The 14,025-nt window shown below is 37.3% G+C and overlaps 2 protein-coding genes across 4 annotated transcripts in view; one reads left to right on the forward strand and one right to left on the reverse strand.

Annotated features, from left to right (window-relative positions):
• The window catches only part of LOC127662836 (transmembrane protein 179-like), an 8,469-nt gene extending 7,744 nt beyond the window's left edge, over positions 1 to 725 (forward strand). The window contains exon 4 of the mRNA XM_052154202.1: positions 1 to 725. This exon is cut by the window's left edge and continues 1,428 nt beyond it. The gene's annotated coding sequence lies outside the window, so the exon portion shown is untranslated.
• Positions 726 to 871: 146 nt separating this feature from the next.
• Positions 872 to 14,025, reverse strand: part of LOC127662835 (uncharacterized) — a 59,191-nt gene continuing 46,037 nt past the window's right edge. Inside the window, exons 6-10 of one of the 3 annotated variants that reach the window (XM_052154199.1) lie at positions 13,874 to 13,982; positions 12,384 to 12,544; positions 10,708 to 10,837; positions 8,704 to 8,727; positions 872 to 7,893 (exon numbers count right to left, since the gene is read on the reverse strand). In XM_052154199.1, the coding sequence (XP_052010159.1) occupies positions 7,688 to 7,893; positions 8,704 to 8,727; positions 10,708 to 10,837; positions 12,384 to 12,544; positions 13,874 to 13,982 (630 nt within the window). In that variant the 3' untranslated portion in view covers positions 872 to 7,687. Of the gene's footprint in view, positions 7,894 to 8,055; positions 8,086 to 8,703; positions 8,728 to 10,707; positions 10,838 to 12,383; positions 12,545 to 13,873; positions 13,983 to 14,025 lie in introns of all 3 variants that reach the window. The other 2 variants (XM_052154201.1, XM_052154200.1) reach the window with 2 other exon arrangements.

Here is a 14,025-nt window from a genome sequence, read left to right on the forward strand (position 1 = left end):
CATTTATGAATTCATTTGCCATTAAAAAGGTCATTCTTGGACAATTAATGATAAATGAGTCCCGCATGATTGTGTTTGAATTTTGAGCTCTGTCTGTCCGATCAGTCTTCAGAGGATTCGTAAAGATGTATTTGTCTCATTTGTGCATCACATACATTAAAAGGGTTTACATTTAGGATGCTGGTAAAACATTGGTTTTGTATGTTTCAGTGTCTAGCCAAATATACAAAAATGTATATATACATACAGAAACCTACAGATACTAATAAGATCATATTGGATGAAACGTTAGACATTTGGAGGGCTAACTTATTGTTTTGCTTGATCAAAGCTGATTTTAATTGTTTTCTACATGGAAACATCAATGAGGTTTATGCCATTCCACTAAGTAGAGTTTATTATGATTTAAAGTAATTACATTTTTGATATGAAGTATTGTTGTGCATGCACGCTGCAATAAAATTTGATGTATGCCCTTTTGGTATAAGCATCTTCTGCTAAATAAAGTTTGAACCCTAATGCAATATATTTAAGTTCAGCCTGTTAGTTAATGCTGTGTGAGCATGATCTATGTATGATTCATTGTATTTCTGAAACACACTCAAGCCCACATATTTCTGAGTAAAGATACATAATTAGTTTGTGCATCATTTTCTTTATTGTTTTGTATTGTGGATGCATCTCTGCAGCTTTGCAATAATTTAGTCAGTTAATGTATTTATTTTTTGGGCTTTTATTAAATAATTGCAGTAGCATCAATACAAACAGCTGTCGATTTTATTTTATAATAATACAAATCAAATTTCTGATAATGAAGTTGAATGAAAGTTTTTATACAGCTTGCAATTTCTAAACTAGTCATAACTTTTTACTTGGTGTGCACTTTATTGGTTTTGATTGGTGACCTATTGTATTTACAATAAAGCAAGGAAAAAAAACAAATAGAGAAAACAAAGAATGTCAAAAAAGGCACGTCTGTTGACTGTGACCAAGTATAAATTAGAAGATAAATAAACAGAAATCAAACGTGTATGCCAGTTGGGGCAATTTTATTGCTTCAGATATTGGCTAGTCCTACAGAAACCATCAGAGTGCCATTAGAGTTAAACTCAGCACATTACAGTGATACTAAATATTTTATTGATTTTCCTTTTATCAATCTAAAGTAAGCATTAACGTGTGCTATACAGAAGAATGAAATGTTGTATAATAATCAGTCATAAAATATACATATAAATAACCTACAGTAACCCATCATGAAAATGTCCCAATCTTTTTTAGAAACTGAAATATTCACACACTTATATCCACTTAATTAGTTCACAGTGATTTGATGCAGGTCACAGTTTATTCATATTTTGTTTTGTACCTTTTGCTCTGACTCAAAACAGTAGTCAAAGTGTGCACAAATCAGCCATTTAAAAACACTTAAGAATATGTGTAAAGTTAAGTAAATCAATGTGGAATAAATTAATGGTGGGTGAAAATACACCTGTGTGTGGAGGGCATTTCTACAATGCATTTCCAAATCATTCAAATATTCATGATCTTTATCACCTTTAAAGGTAATTTAACTATATATTAAATAATGTAATGAAAAGTTTCAATCAATAATGAACAAATAAAATAAATTATACTAAAATAAATGACCACGTTAAATCTTGTAAATCCAATGTTTCAGCAAGCGCTCTAATATAGAATAAAACACAATCCAGTTAACAATTAAACTGAGGCCTGAGGCAGACAGAAAGTTTTGGGATTACGGGAAATCGTTGAAAAAAAAATTATTGAGGGAATCAACAAAAATGTATTGTCTTTAACTCTAAAGTACATGTCTACCTGCATGTGTGCCATTGGAGAAAAGGTTCCCTTTCATAGAAATTTGAGCTGCGTAATCACATTGGGACACTACCTGAGTGTTACGTGGTCTAAACGCCTTGTACAATCACACAAATTTATTGGCTGGTGCCCCAAGGGAGCTATGTCACGGGCTCCATGGGGGATTGGTTTGTGACAATCGATTTGAAGGACGCTTATTTCCATTATTAAATTGCGCCAAAGCACAGGTTCTTGCTCAGATTCGCTTTCAGGAGCAAAGCATATCAGTTTTGCGTCCTTCCATTTGGACTTGCACTGGCACCACCATGCACTTTCACAAAATGCATGGATGCAGATTTTACCCTTGAGGCTTCAGAACATCTGTGTTTTGAATTATCTTGACAATTGGTTGGTGCTTGCCCACTCAGAGACTTTGGCTGCCCAACACCGAGATGTCAATCTCAGCCATTTGAGCAATCTAGGGCTGTGTGTAAACCTAGATAAGAGTGTCCTGTTGCCAAGGCTCTAGGGGTGGAGCTGGATTTGCGGGCGAAGCAGGCACATTGGTCTCCAGTTCTTGTCTTTCATTCTGCCGGTGTCTGGCAATGTTCAGAGTGAGATCCCTTCTCCCTGCGAGAAAATTTCATAGACTTTTGGAGCTCATGATCGTGGCTTCCACTGTCATTTCCTTGGGCATGTTTCATGCAAGAACCTTTCAGTGTTGGATGAACTCTGTTACCATTGAAACGGACCCGCCTTTTGATGTTGGGCATTTCATTGGGTCAGTTGTGTCGCCTCAAATTTATAATGACAAATGCCTCCTCCACGGATTGGGGTGCTGTATACAAGGGTCATCCAGCCTACAGGGTTTGGATGGGCCAGCAGCAATATTGGCACATAAACTGTCTGGAAATGTTTGTGGTGTTGCTGGTGTTAAAGATTTTCCTCCCAGAGATTCAGGAAGGTGGTGTCTTACATAAATCGGAGAGTGGACATTATGGAACAAATCTGGGGAAGGTTCATCAGAGTGGAAATAGACTTGTTCACTTTGAGCATTTACATTACATTTACATTTATGCATTTGGCAGACGCTTTTATCCAAAGCGACTTACAGTGCACTTATTACAGGGACAATCCCCCTGGAGTTAAGTGCCTTGCTCAAGGACACAATGGTGGTGGCTGTGGGGCTCGAACCAGCATCCTTCTGATTACCAGATTACCAGTTATGGTGCTTAGACCACTACACCACCACCACTCTTACGTCACACTGTCCCCTCTGGTTTGTCCTCACTCGCCACTTGCCCCCAGCACTGCTGGGTATCAATGCATTAGCGCATCAGTGGCCGACAATGCATTTTGATTAATTCCCACAATAAGTCTTCTGCACACAGTTCTACAGAGAGTTTGAGAGGGTCGGGTTTGGCTTCTGTTATTGGCACCGTTTTAGCCATCTCAAGTATGGTTTTCGACTCTGGTCTCTCTCCTGGAGGAAATACCTTGGGAGATTCCAGTCAGAATAGACATGTTGTCTCAGGCACAGGGCAGCATTTGGTCCCCCGGCCAGACTTGTGGAGGTTATGGGTATGGCCTCTCAATGGGAAGCTCTTTTGTATGATGGGTTATTCCCCACTATGGTTGATCTTTATTGCCAAGTGTGCTCATGTGCACACATTGTTTAGGTGATAGGAGAAACAAGCAAGTGCACACAGAACATTACAGTGATACACAGAATATAAAACAAGACAAGAGTGTAAACAGACATGCAAAAAAGCTGGACATATAACATAGAATGTCTTATGTACATGTACATACTACATATGTACAAGCTAGGGGTATGTACAGTTATTGAATTAAATATGAGTGAAATGACATATGAACATGACATATTTATACATTACTGCATTATGGGAGTCCTGAAGGAAGTTTAATTGTTCATGTGGTAAATGGCCTGAGGGTAAAAACTGTTTATATGCTTGCCACATGGACATAGAAAGTTAGAAGCTACTGTTCACATGGTATGAATGGATATTGTTCCCAATGCGATTACACAGCTCGAGTTCCTACGAAAGGGAACATCTCAGTTACGTGAAATGTAACCCTGGTTCCCTGACTTCATGGCACCAAAACAAGCAATTTTATGGAGCCCTTGATGTAGCTCCTTAGGAGAGTCAATTAAGCACCACCAGCCAATAAATTGGCATGATTGTACAAGGGCTTCAGATCATGTGACACTTAGGGTGTGTACCAATGCAATTACGCAGCGTCCATTACCACAAAGGGCACCAGGGTTACTTTTCACATAACCAAGACATTTCATGTGAAAACTCTGAAAATAATATGCTTGTGATTGAGACCAAAAAAATTTTAATTTAAAATGCTCGACAAGAAAAATGGAAACTGAACAGCTGCAAATAGAAAAGAAGATTAAAAGATTTAACTTTAAAACTCGAGTGACAGATTATTACAAAAGATAGACAAAAAATCATATACAACATAGTAAAACAAACGTGTGTACCATTATTGGACTTAATGCGAAGATGCTGGTACAGGTTCAAGTAAAATATAAACTCAAATGTTTAAAGAATGATAAAGCAATCAGCTATGTAAAATGGCATTCTTTTATTTGCCAGTTAAATCTGGCAGTGCTTGACACAAAATATGGCAAACATATCCTTGAAACAGTCTTGTATCTCTTTTAAGAGATGATTTGTAGAAGATCGAAACATTTGTGCTTAATGTAACAGCTTTGCCCTTTTTTGAAGTTGTTAACTAGATAAATGCTAAAGGTGTATACATTGTGCCAGTACTTCTCTTTTCACATGTACATTGAAATATATTCATTAACAATGTTTAGTGTTGTTCTTTTTATAAGTTTTTGATTAATGCATATTTGTACTTAACCTTTTTGATAAGTAGTAAAATAAATAGTATAGACTTGCATTCCACAGACACATGCAACCACTTTATGTACAGCAAATGCTTTAAAAGTAAAATGTATGAATACATAAAATATGATTTTACATCAAAAAAAGCATAATTTATAATGAATAATTTATCATTGGTTGCAGTGTGCAAATTCTGTAGAGCCTGTCTGATTTTAGGTCCAATGCTGATATTTAAAGGGAATTAAAAAAGGATAGTATCAAAACCTATGTATTATCTTGTTTAAGAAGTAATAAAAAGCTTTCTTGGATGTATTGGAGCATAAATCTATTGCCAGGTCCCTGAATCCATCCCTTGCATCAGTGCATCATTAAAAGACCCAAAAAAGCCCCTTTTAGGCAGCTATTTAAATAGTTTTTTTTATTATTATTGAAGCAAAAAAGTAATCCAACGCCTATATCACCCATGTGAAAAACAAACTGCACCCTTAAACTTAAAGGCTGGTTGTGCCGCCTTTAGCAGCAACAACTGCAACCAAATGCTTCCCATATGTGGAGATCAGTCTTTCACAACACTGTGGTGGAATTTTGGCCCACTCTTCTTTGCAGAACTGCTTTAGTTCAGCCACATTGAAGGGTTTTCGAGAATGAACTGCTCATTTAAGGCCCTGCCACATCATCCCAATTGTGTTCAAGTCAGGACTTTGACTAGGCCAATGTAAAACTTTAATTTAGCTTCTTTTGTGCCATTCAGAGGTGGACTTACTCCTATGCTTTGGATCACTGTCCAGTTGCCCTTGAGCTTCAATACACAGACTTATGACCAAATGTTCTACTTTAGGATTTTCTGGTAGAGAGCAGAATTCATGTTTCCCTCAATTATTGCAGCAAAGCATACCCAAACCATCACACCGTAGGTATGATGTTCTTTTTGTGGAATTCTTTGTTTGATTTATGCCATATGTTATGGGACCCCTTTCTTCCAAACGGTTCCACTTTTGACTCATCAGTCCACAGAACATTCTCCCAAAAGGTTTGAGGATCATCAAGGTGTTGTTTGCCTAAATTCAGATGAGCCCTAATGTTCTTCTGGATTCTTCTCATGGATGGCATTTTTGACCAGTGTCTTTCTGATAGTGAAATCATAAACAGTGACCTTTATTGATATGAGAGAGGCCTGCAGTTCCTTGGATGTTATCCCTGGCTTTTTTGTGACTTCCTGGATGAGTCGTCGCTGTGCTCTTGGAGGAAATTTGGAAGGTCAGCCACTTCTGGGAAGGTTTTTCCTCCATTTGGAGATAATGGCTCTCATTGTGGTTCTTTGGAGTTCCAGCACCTTTGAAATAGCTTTGTAACCCTTCCCAGACTGATGTATTTCAATCAACTTTTTCCTCATAATTTCTGGAATTTCTTTCAACCGGGGCATAATGTGCTACTAGGTGAGACCTTTTAGCCAACTTCAAGTTCTATTTCGGTGTTGATTTGATTGAACAGCTGAACACTATTATGAATGCAGTTTCATAGATTTGGAGATTTAGGGGCAAATACTTAATCATACCCAGTTGGTATTGGATAAGTTTTTTGCTTCAATAAATATCATTATCATTTAAAAAACTGTATTTACTTTTTACTCAGATTGCCTTTGTTTTATGTTATATATTTTGTTATATATATATATATATTTGTTACATTTTTTAAACAATTTAGTATCAGATAGACATAAAAACAGAAGAAATAAGGATGGGGCAAATACTTTTTCACAGCACTGTAGAACACAGGGAGAGTGCTTCTGAAGCAATCAACTTTTGAGACTAAACATTCTTTGTACTAGAATAAATATTGAAAAGCATTTATTTGAAAGCATGTAAATTATTTATTGCATGTATGCAGTAATCAGGGGCGGATTGGCCATAGGGAGAACCATGGCATTTCCTGGAGGGCCATGCATGAAATGGTACCGAACGGGCAGCGATAAGCTGAAATGGGTTATGCCTAACAGGCCGCAACAGGCTGAAGAGAGCTGCAAAACTGCACCACGATATGCAGAAAAGGATAGCGATACCACTTTTGGGCCAGTTTCTATGTAAAATCCAAGCCCGATTTCTCTTTCCTGTCCACCCCTAACAGTAAGAATAAAAAAGAGCAGCACTTGCAGAAGTTGGTGCAGCCATGCACTTACTGTGCGCATTCTATCAGTGCATGCAATATGCATGTGTCAAAATGGTTTTTGCATGAAACTGTTTTTGCATTATGACTTTTTGTGACTATGCACATGGAATTATGCATGTAACCACTGTTACATGTATAATACATGCATGTGCTTTCTACAGTACTACAATTAATTTAGTGTTCATTATAAAAGCCCAATACAGGTATATCTCTTACTTGCCTGTTTTGACTGATAATACTGACCTACAAAAAAAAAAAAAATCAGTTGGGCTTTAACTCTGATGGACGGATTTCATTGGGTTCTCAGTATGTCCAGTATATTTCTGATAATAATGTATTTATTTATTTGATTCCTGTATTATAAAGTACTCTTGCCCCAAGTATTCTTTGGACCAACAAGCATTCTTAGAAATGATTATTATTTGTTTTAATAATGATATTAAAACACAGATTGCCCAGAACTGCTACAATGACAAAGAGCTACATAAAGAGGACTTGAATTATATACGGCTTTGTATAATGAGGACGTGGCAATTACTTAGCCACTACTGTATAAAGGGCAAAAACACACACCAACTTAATGGTGTGGAAAAGCTCATGGCCTTCAGTTAACTAGAAAACAAAAGAGGTGGATGTTGAGCATCCTCAATGTCATCGACTGGTGGCCAGTCTCATTATAACAGTGAAAAAAGAGCACTAAAAAATCAAGAGGCACACCTTATTTTTTTCTCTGTCCATTATAGATAACCATGACCTATCATATTTCTCTTTGCCTCGTGTGACAGTCCCAATGCATTGCCCCCTGTGGTCCTTTATGGTTATTGCATGGTCAGCCAGATCCAGCAGGCCCAGACGATCTGTTTGAATTGCAGCAGGTACACAGCCATTGCAGTCTGCAGCTCCTCACAGGAACGGTGGGGTCTCCGTCGGTCTGTGCAGTACAGTGCTAGACCCAGTGCAGACAGTAACAGGAACAGGCAGGTGAGCAGGGCCAAGTGCAAACGGCTCTGGGGTGTGTCATACACTGTGGAACATAAAGCCCAAAAATTCAAGGCTAGATCTGGAACTGGCTAGAACATGTCTGTCATAATGTTTTCTATGCACCCTGCTTAAAAACAAGCAAAGTACTATATTATCTCAAGCTACAAAATACTACATCGCATGCAAGAAAAGACATTCTGCAAACCTTAAAGGTGAACGTGTAATTTCTGCGCCTCTAGTGCAACCAAGTGGAAGTGTAAAAGAACAAAACAAAAACACTATATATAAATATATACTGTTTTCAAACAGGTTTCCAAAATGCTCCCCTCGTCTGGCATTGGTTTGCAAAAAGATATTCTCACCCTAAACTCACACCATTGGTTGTGCTAATGTTGCTATGTTGGGCTAGATGGGATTCTCAAATGAATGGAGCAATGTTTTGAAAGTACCACAGAGCAACAGTGTTTACACTTTTTAGGGAGCCCTAGCCACTTTTCCTTACATAACATTGTGTCTAACCCTGACCCTCAAGTTAACACTAAATCATAACTATTAACACACCCAACCCTTCCACAACATTCACCCCAATTTTTAGTCTGAACCTGAACCTACAATCATAAATTCTAACCCTATATAGCTACATGGAAATACCATAGCATTTGACATATATGAAAAATAAACAACTGAAACAGTGCTGCGCTCATAAAAAGCAATTATTTAATGCATGCATTCCACACAGCAGCAGATAAACATTACATTTTAAATTTGTGAAGGGTAGGTAATCTGACATGCACAATATTTAGAGCTTTTTCATGCATTTCAGTGATCCATCACATTGTTCAACACGTCTTACCTCCTATACAGTCATAAGGAATGTCTGCAAACCCAACATAAAAAGTAATTATGACGTTTAGGTCAACGGTGCAGGTTAGCCTCAAAGTATTTGCATTTCAAAATGGTGGCCTTCCTCTAACTAAATCTATAGAGCACAGTTGGCACTTTCTGTAAAAAGGTAAGCCTAATGGTTTAACAGCCTAACCCTAACTCTATTGGTAGGGTTTGCAACTCTTAAAAAATGAGCTTATTAACTTCAGATGTTGTTCATCCACCTCAGGAGGTCAACCTATATGAACTGTTTTATTTTTATTTTTTTAAATAAATTGTGATATTTTTTCCCCCTAAAATGTATTAACAAAATTTTGGACATGTATGAATGCATATTAAAACCCTGATTTGTGTGATTTAATTGCTTTCTAGCAATAAACTAGTAAGTAATTGAATGGAATGAAATATATACCCTACAACTAATACAATGTAAAAAATATATATTTTTATTTGTGCCTATATTGCTTTAAAAAATTTATGGTACATCAATATGTACCACTTCTTGGAAGTAGTAGACTGGAAGTGAATGAACTTTCAATTACACCACAGTAGGTATTGTAAGGGATTGAAAGACTAGACCTCTTGAGTGAAAGACGAAATGCACTGATGCATCTAAATAGAACTAAATAAGCACATTAAATTATTTTCCTTAAATTCCTTAAAGGGGTCATGACATGAGAAACCAAATTTGCCTTGATCTTTTGGTATATAAGAGGTCTTTGTATCATTAAAACGTCCTGCAAGTTTAATATTTTAAGACGTCCTCCCCATTCTAAACGAATCATTTATTTAATCAAGCTCAAAATACAGCTGGATCTGGATTCATGGTTAGAAGTGACGTGTCGGTTAGAAGTGACGTAACAGCGTTTGCATATGACTGCCTCCAGCACAACATAACTACGCTATAAGCGCAAGACAACTACGCTCATTTCGTGTCGCCGTGCGCCTCACAAGTGTTCAGTCGATGGACAGCGAGCTCTGACAGAGACTACTTGTGCACAGGAAAATTACGATGCCACACAGATGTGCTGTTCCTGGCTGTGGTCAAACAAAACCTCTGAATAAGCTGCCGAAAGATCCAGACGCCAGGGAAAAATGGATGCAGTTTATTTTTTGCGGATCGACCCAGTCACGGCAGTGTTAACTTAAGCGTTTGTTCTGTACATTTTAAGGATGACTGTTTTGAGAACAAATCTCAATATGATGCTGGCTTTGCCAGAAAACTGTTGCTCAAAGATAAGTCCGTGCCGACTATTCTGGGAACAACGACGATGCAAACTGTAAGTAATCTATTTTAAACTTTAAACTACTTTTTAAAGCGCAATTTCATTCATTATGAATAATCACAGTGTTTTTACTTAGTTTACTTGCATATTGTTCTGGCTGGGGGCGTCAATAATTGATACATAGGCACTGACGTTAGCCAATCATAACAGTGGGCGTTAACACTGAAGTCTTAAATGGAAAACGCCCCCAAAACAGACTGTTTGAATCAGAGGATGAGAAACAGGGTGGGAAAAGGTCATAAATCACTAGATTTTAAAAGTTTTTCTTAAAAAAAAATATATTAATACTATAATTGCACCTAAGGGAACATAATAATACAATAAAAAAACCATGTCATGACCCCTTTAAATTAAATTCCTTGTTTCATTAAAATAACAGCCTTTTCACAGATTGCACATGGTCTTATTTGAATGTATAATTAATCTGGAAAAAAAAAATCAATTATGCATGTTTGTGCATCTCTGATTCTTTTTTTTTTTTTTTTTAAAGTGGGGATTCATTAACCGCAGCCCTAAATGGGATTATTTTTTAGAACCTGCTCCAGCATGTTTAAATCATTTTACTATTTTTAAGTGCAAGCTCTAAATAATGCTGAGAGCCATTCTAAAGAACAGATAAAAGTCACACAGGAAGTTTCAGGGTCTGCTAGACCAGGCTGTTCTTTAATCTCAATAAACTCTCTCACCGTGAACAGTGATCTCAGGCTCTCTGAAGCGAACGCGCCTCTTAGTTTTGCGTCTGCACGATAAGACTGAATCCCCGCTGCTCCCACTGGACCTTTTCAGGATAGAAGTGGGCAGCTTTTTACTTATGACCTACAGGAGGCACAGAAAAGAAAAAAGAAAAACATTTTGTTTGCCAGAATGTTTGATAGAGACAATATGAAATGCAGATGGCCTGTGGCAGTCCCAACTATGCTTAAAAGATTCCTATTGATGAAGCTCCTGATTCCTAAAACCTTTACACATTAATGCACAGTTCATGTAACACAAATGTTTCCAAGAAAAAACTGTAATTTGTCAAAGCATCTCAACCAGTCAGAGCCCTAACCCTAATCCTAACAATAGAGACGATGATACACTCAGTGCGAAGTTCCTCTTTGTTCTTCGCTCAGAGCTAGAGAGAAGGCTGAAACTGCTGAGCAATGGTGTACTGTTTGCGAGCATTCAAACACTGCCAATGCCGCTGGGGCCAGCATTTTTTTTCCTTAAAAAAATCTAGAGTTCTGACAAAATTTCTGCAATGTTTCTTCAAACTTGCCGCAGATTTGCTACTCATTATTTACACATGCGAATGAGCTTGCTATTTGCCAAAAATGTATGCCAGAAGTTTGCAGCTATTCACTGAAGCAAACCTTTGGCAGCAATGAGTTTGAGTTTGCTGCAAAGCTCATTTGCATGTGAAAATGAATCAGTGGCGACATCGTGGCTAGTTTGCAGCAAGCAAAACTCTAGATTTTTATGTAAGGGCTAAACACGAGACACACACTGTCCTACATGTAAAACATTAAGCAATGTGACATTAAAATGTGTTATCAATAACTATGTACCTCATTATATTTATAGAAAACACATAAGAACAATACAATATTTTTTGAACCACTTAGAGATGATTTAAAGAGATTTATATGCAGTAAATCATTTGTAATTTGTCATTCATGGCGCTAATGATAACAATAGCAATATGAGGTCATAATGTGCAACGTTACCATCTGTTATTGTATTTTACACGTCACAAAGGCTTGGAAAATATCTCTGCTCAAATGATTGTACAGATGTAGTTAGGGTTACGGGTGGGGTCAGGCAAGTTTGCTCGGCAACTCTGCAGTCCAGTGTTTTCATGTTGACAAACTTGAAGGAAAACAGCCAAAAAAAAAAGAATTTGCGTCAAAGTAGGTGGAGGTACGGTTCACACCAACCGATGATATCGACCAATGCCAGTAAGAAGGTGATTAATAGCCAGTACAAAGATTTTTTTTTTATAGATTTTGTTCAAAATGACATTACACACATTTTTTTCACTGATTTTTCGAGAAATTCGGTATATTGGCACCCTGAATCCTAAACTAACACAAACCTCAACCACCTACTTTATACTCTGAATCCTACCCCAATCCACCAACCCTTAGCTCAAACCCTTATACTTAAAACCAAACCCTAATCTCCAATCCTTTCACTGACCCTAACTCCCAAACCCTAGTCCTAACCGCAATCTCTGACACCGAGCCCTAATCACTAACCCCCAAAATCTGAGGGCAATAATTAATGTTCATAGGAATCTTGATTTAGAAACATTAATTGATGAGTGAACATGTCCTGTTTTAGTAAATTAAACTAAGGTCAAAAAGATGAGTAGTATTACCTTAGAATTAAGAGTTTCCTGATGTATGTATGACTCTTTTCTGTGCCGTAGCTCAGAGTGTCTGTCCTCATGGCTATGAGAGATGCCACTTAGAGCATCGCTAAATGACTCTGTGGCAGAGAACCTCTTCGAAAGATTTGACACACACTCCCCCAACGAATCTGTAAAAAAATGTAAGAAAAACAGAGCACTTAACAAACTGCAGAGGAACCTATTTGACATAACATGGCAGAAATTAGAACCAAACAAATGTATTTATTATCAAAATTGTCTTTTTAATGAAAATAGTTTAGCAGTACAATAGTTTATCACTGAAACTTTGACATTGTCAATGCAGGGGAGATGTTTTAGCAAAATCATTTTCTTTAAAAAAAAAAAGTCAGCAGTTGAATTTGACATTCATGACACACTGCTGCTCTGTACAAAACATTCTTCATTGTCTAGAAAAAGCTAATGCAATAAGCTTTGGCTATGCACTGGAGCCAACAGCCAATGGAGTGGTGGTGGTGTTGTGGGCTAAAGCACATAACTGTTAATCAGAAGGTCAATGGTTCGATCCCCACAGCCACCACCATTGTGTCTTTGAGCAAGACACTTCACTCCAGGTTGCTCCGGGGGGATTGTCCCTGTAATAAGTGCACTGTAAGTCGCTTTGGATAAAAGCATCTGCCAAATGCATAAATGTAAATAAATTTAAATGCAATAAAGAACATGTAGTGTGACTCCTCCCCCTGGAAAACTAGCAAAGCATTTCTGGTTACAAAAATGCCCTGGCCTCAAACTGTCAAAGCAATTACATGGCATTTCATTCCAAGATCTAAATAAACCATGAGACGGGGACTAGAAAGAGCATGCTTGAAATATGTGTTTACTCATTCATAGATTTACCTAAGTGGACATTTTTTAGCTGCAAACAATCTGCAAGTGTATTTGTAAAGAATTATGTACAGTATGCTTAGATGGGATGAAATTTCCTTGATTCCTCACTGAGTTGACATACTAAATGTTATATGTGCAATGTTGCTACAAGAGCATTTGCTTGTAAGGTACAAGCTACAGTTGATACTGTATATTGATATGACTGCCAGAATTAAAAGATAATCGAAGCATTATGAAGGTCCTCCAGGAACCCTTTAAAGCAGCCTAAAATATCTTATTTATGTACTCAACAAACTTCAAGATATAGTGTCTTAAAAACTTTTCTTTTGATTAGGCAACTAAAGGAATCATTGACAGTCCTTGAGTTCTTGAGAGTTATTTAAGAGTAAGATTAGAGTAAGCTCAGAGAAATTAGAGGGTGCATTAAGGTTCTCTAAAGGGTTCCACAAGCTGAGGAACCCAAACGATGCCTCAAGTACATTTAAATTAATTCAGAAGTACTCAAAGAGATGAACATTAGCGGGATGGCGATTTAATATCTCATCTAACATCATGTCGAATCAGGATGATTGCAATCGATCATAACAGAATTTTACTTAAGCTTATCTTACCAGTATATTCTGCCTTGCCAATCTCAGCATAGACAGTGGCTAGCAGCTCCAGACTCCTGGCTGTGATGGGGTGATTGTTACCAAAAGCCAGCTGGTGAATTTTAGTGGCCTTAATGAAAACAATTTGGAGAGATTTCAATTACTTTTTTTCT

The sequence above is a fragment of the Xyrauchen texanus genome, chromosome 22 (genome assembly GCF_025860055.1).
Source record: "Xyrauchen texanus isolate HMW12.3.18 chromosome 22, RBS_HiC_50CHRs, whole genome shotgun sequence".
Classification (NCBI taxonomy): Eukaryota; Metazoa; Chordata; class Actinopteri; order Cypriniformes; family Catostomidae; genus Xyrauchen; species Xyrauchen texanus.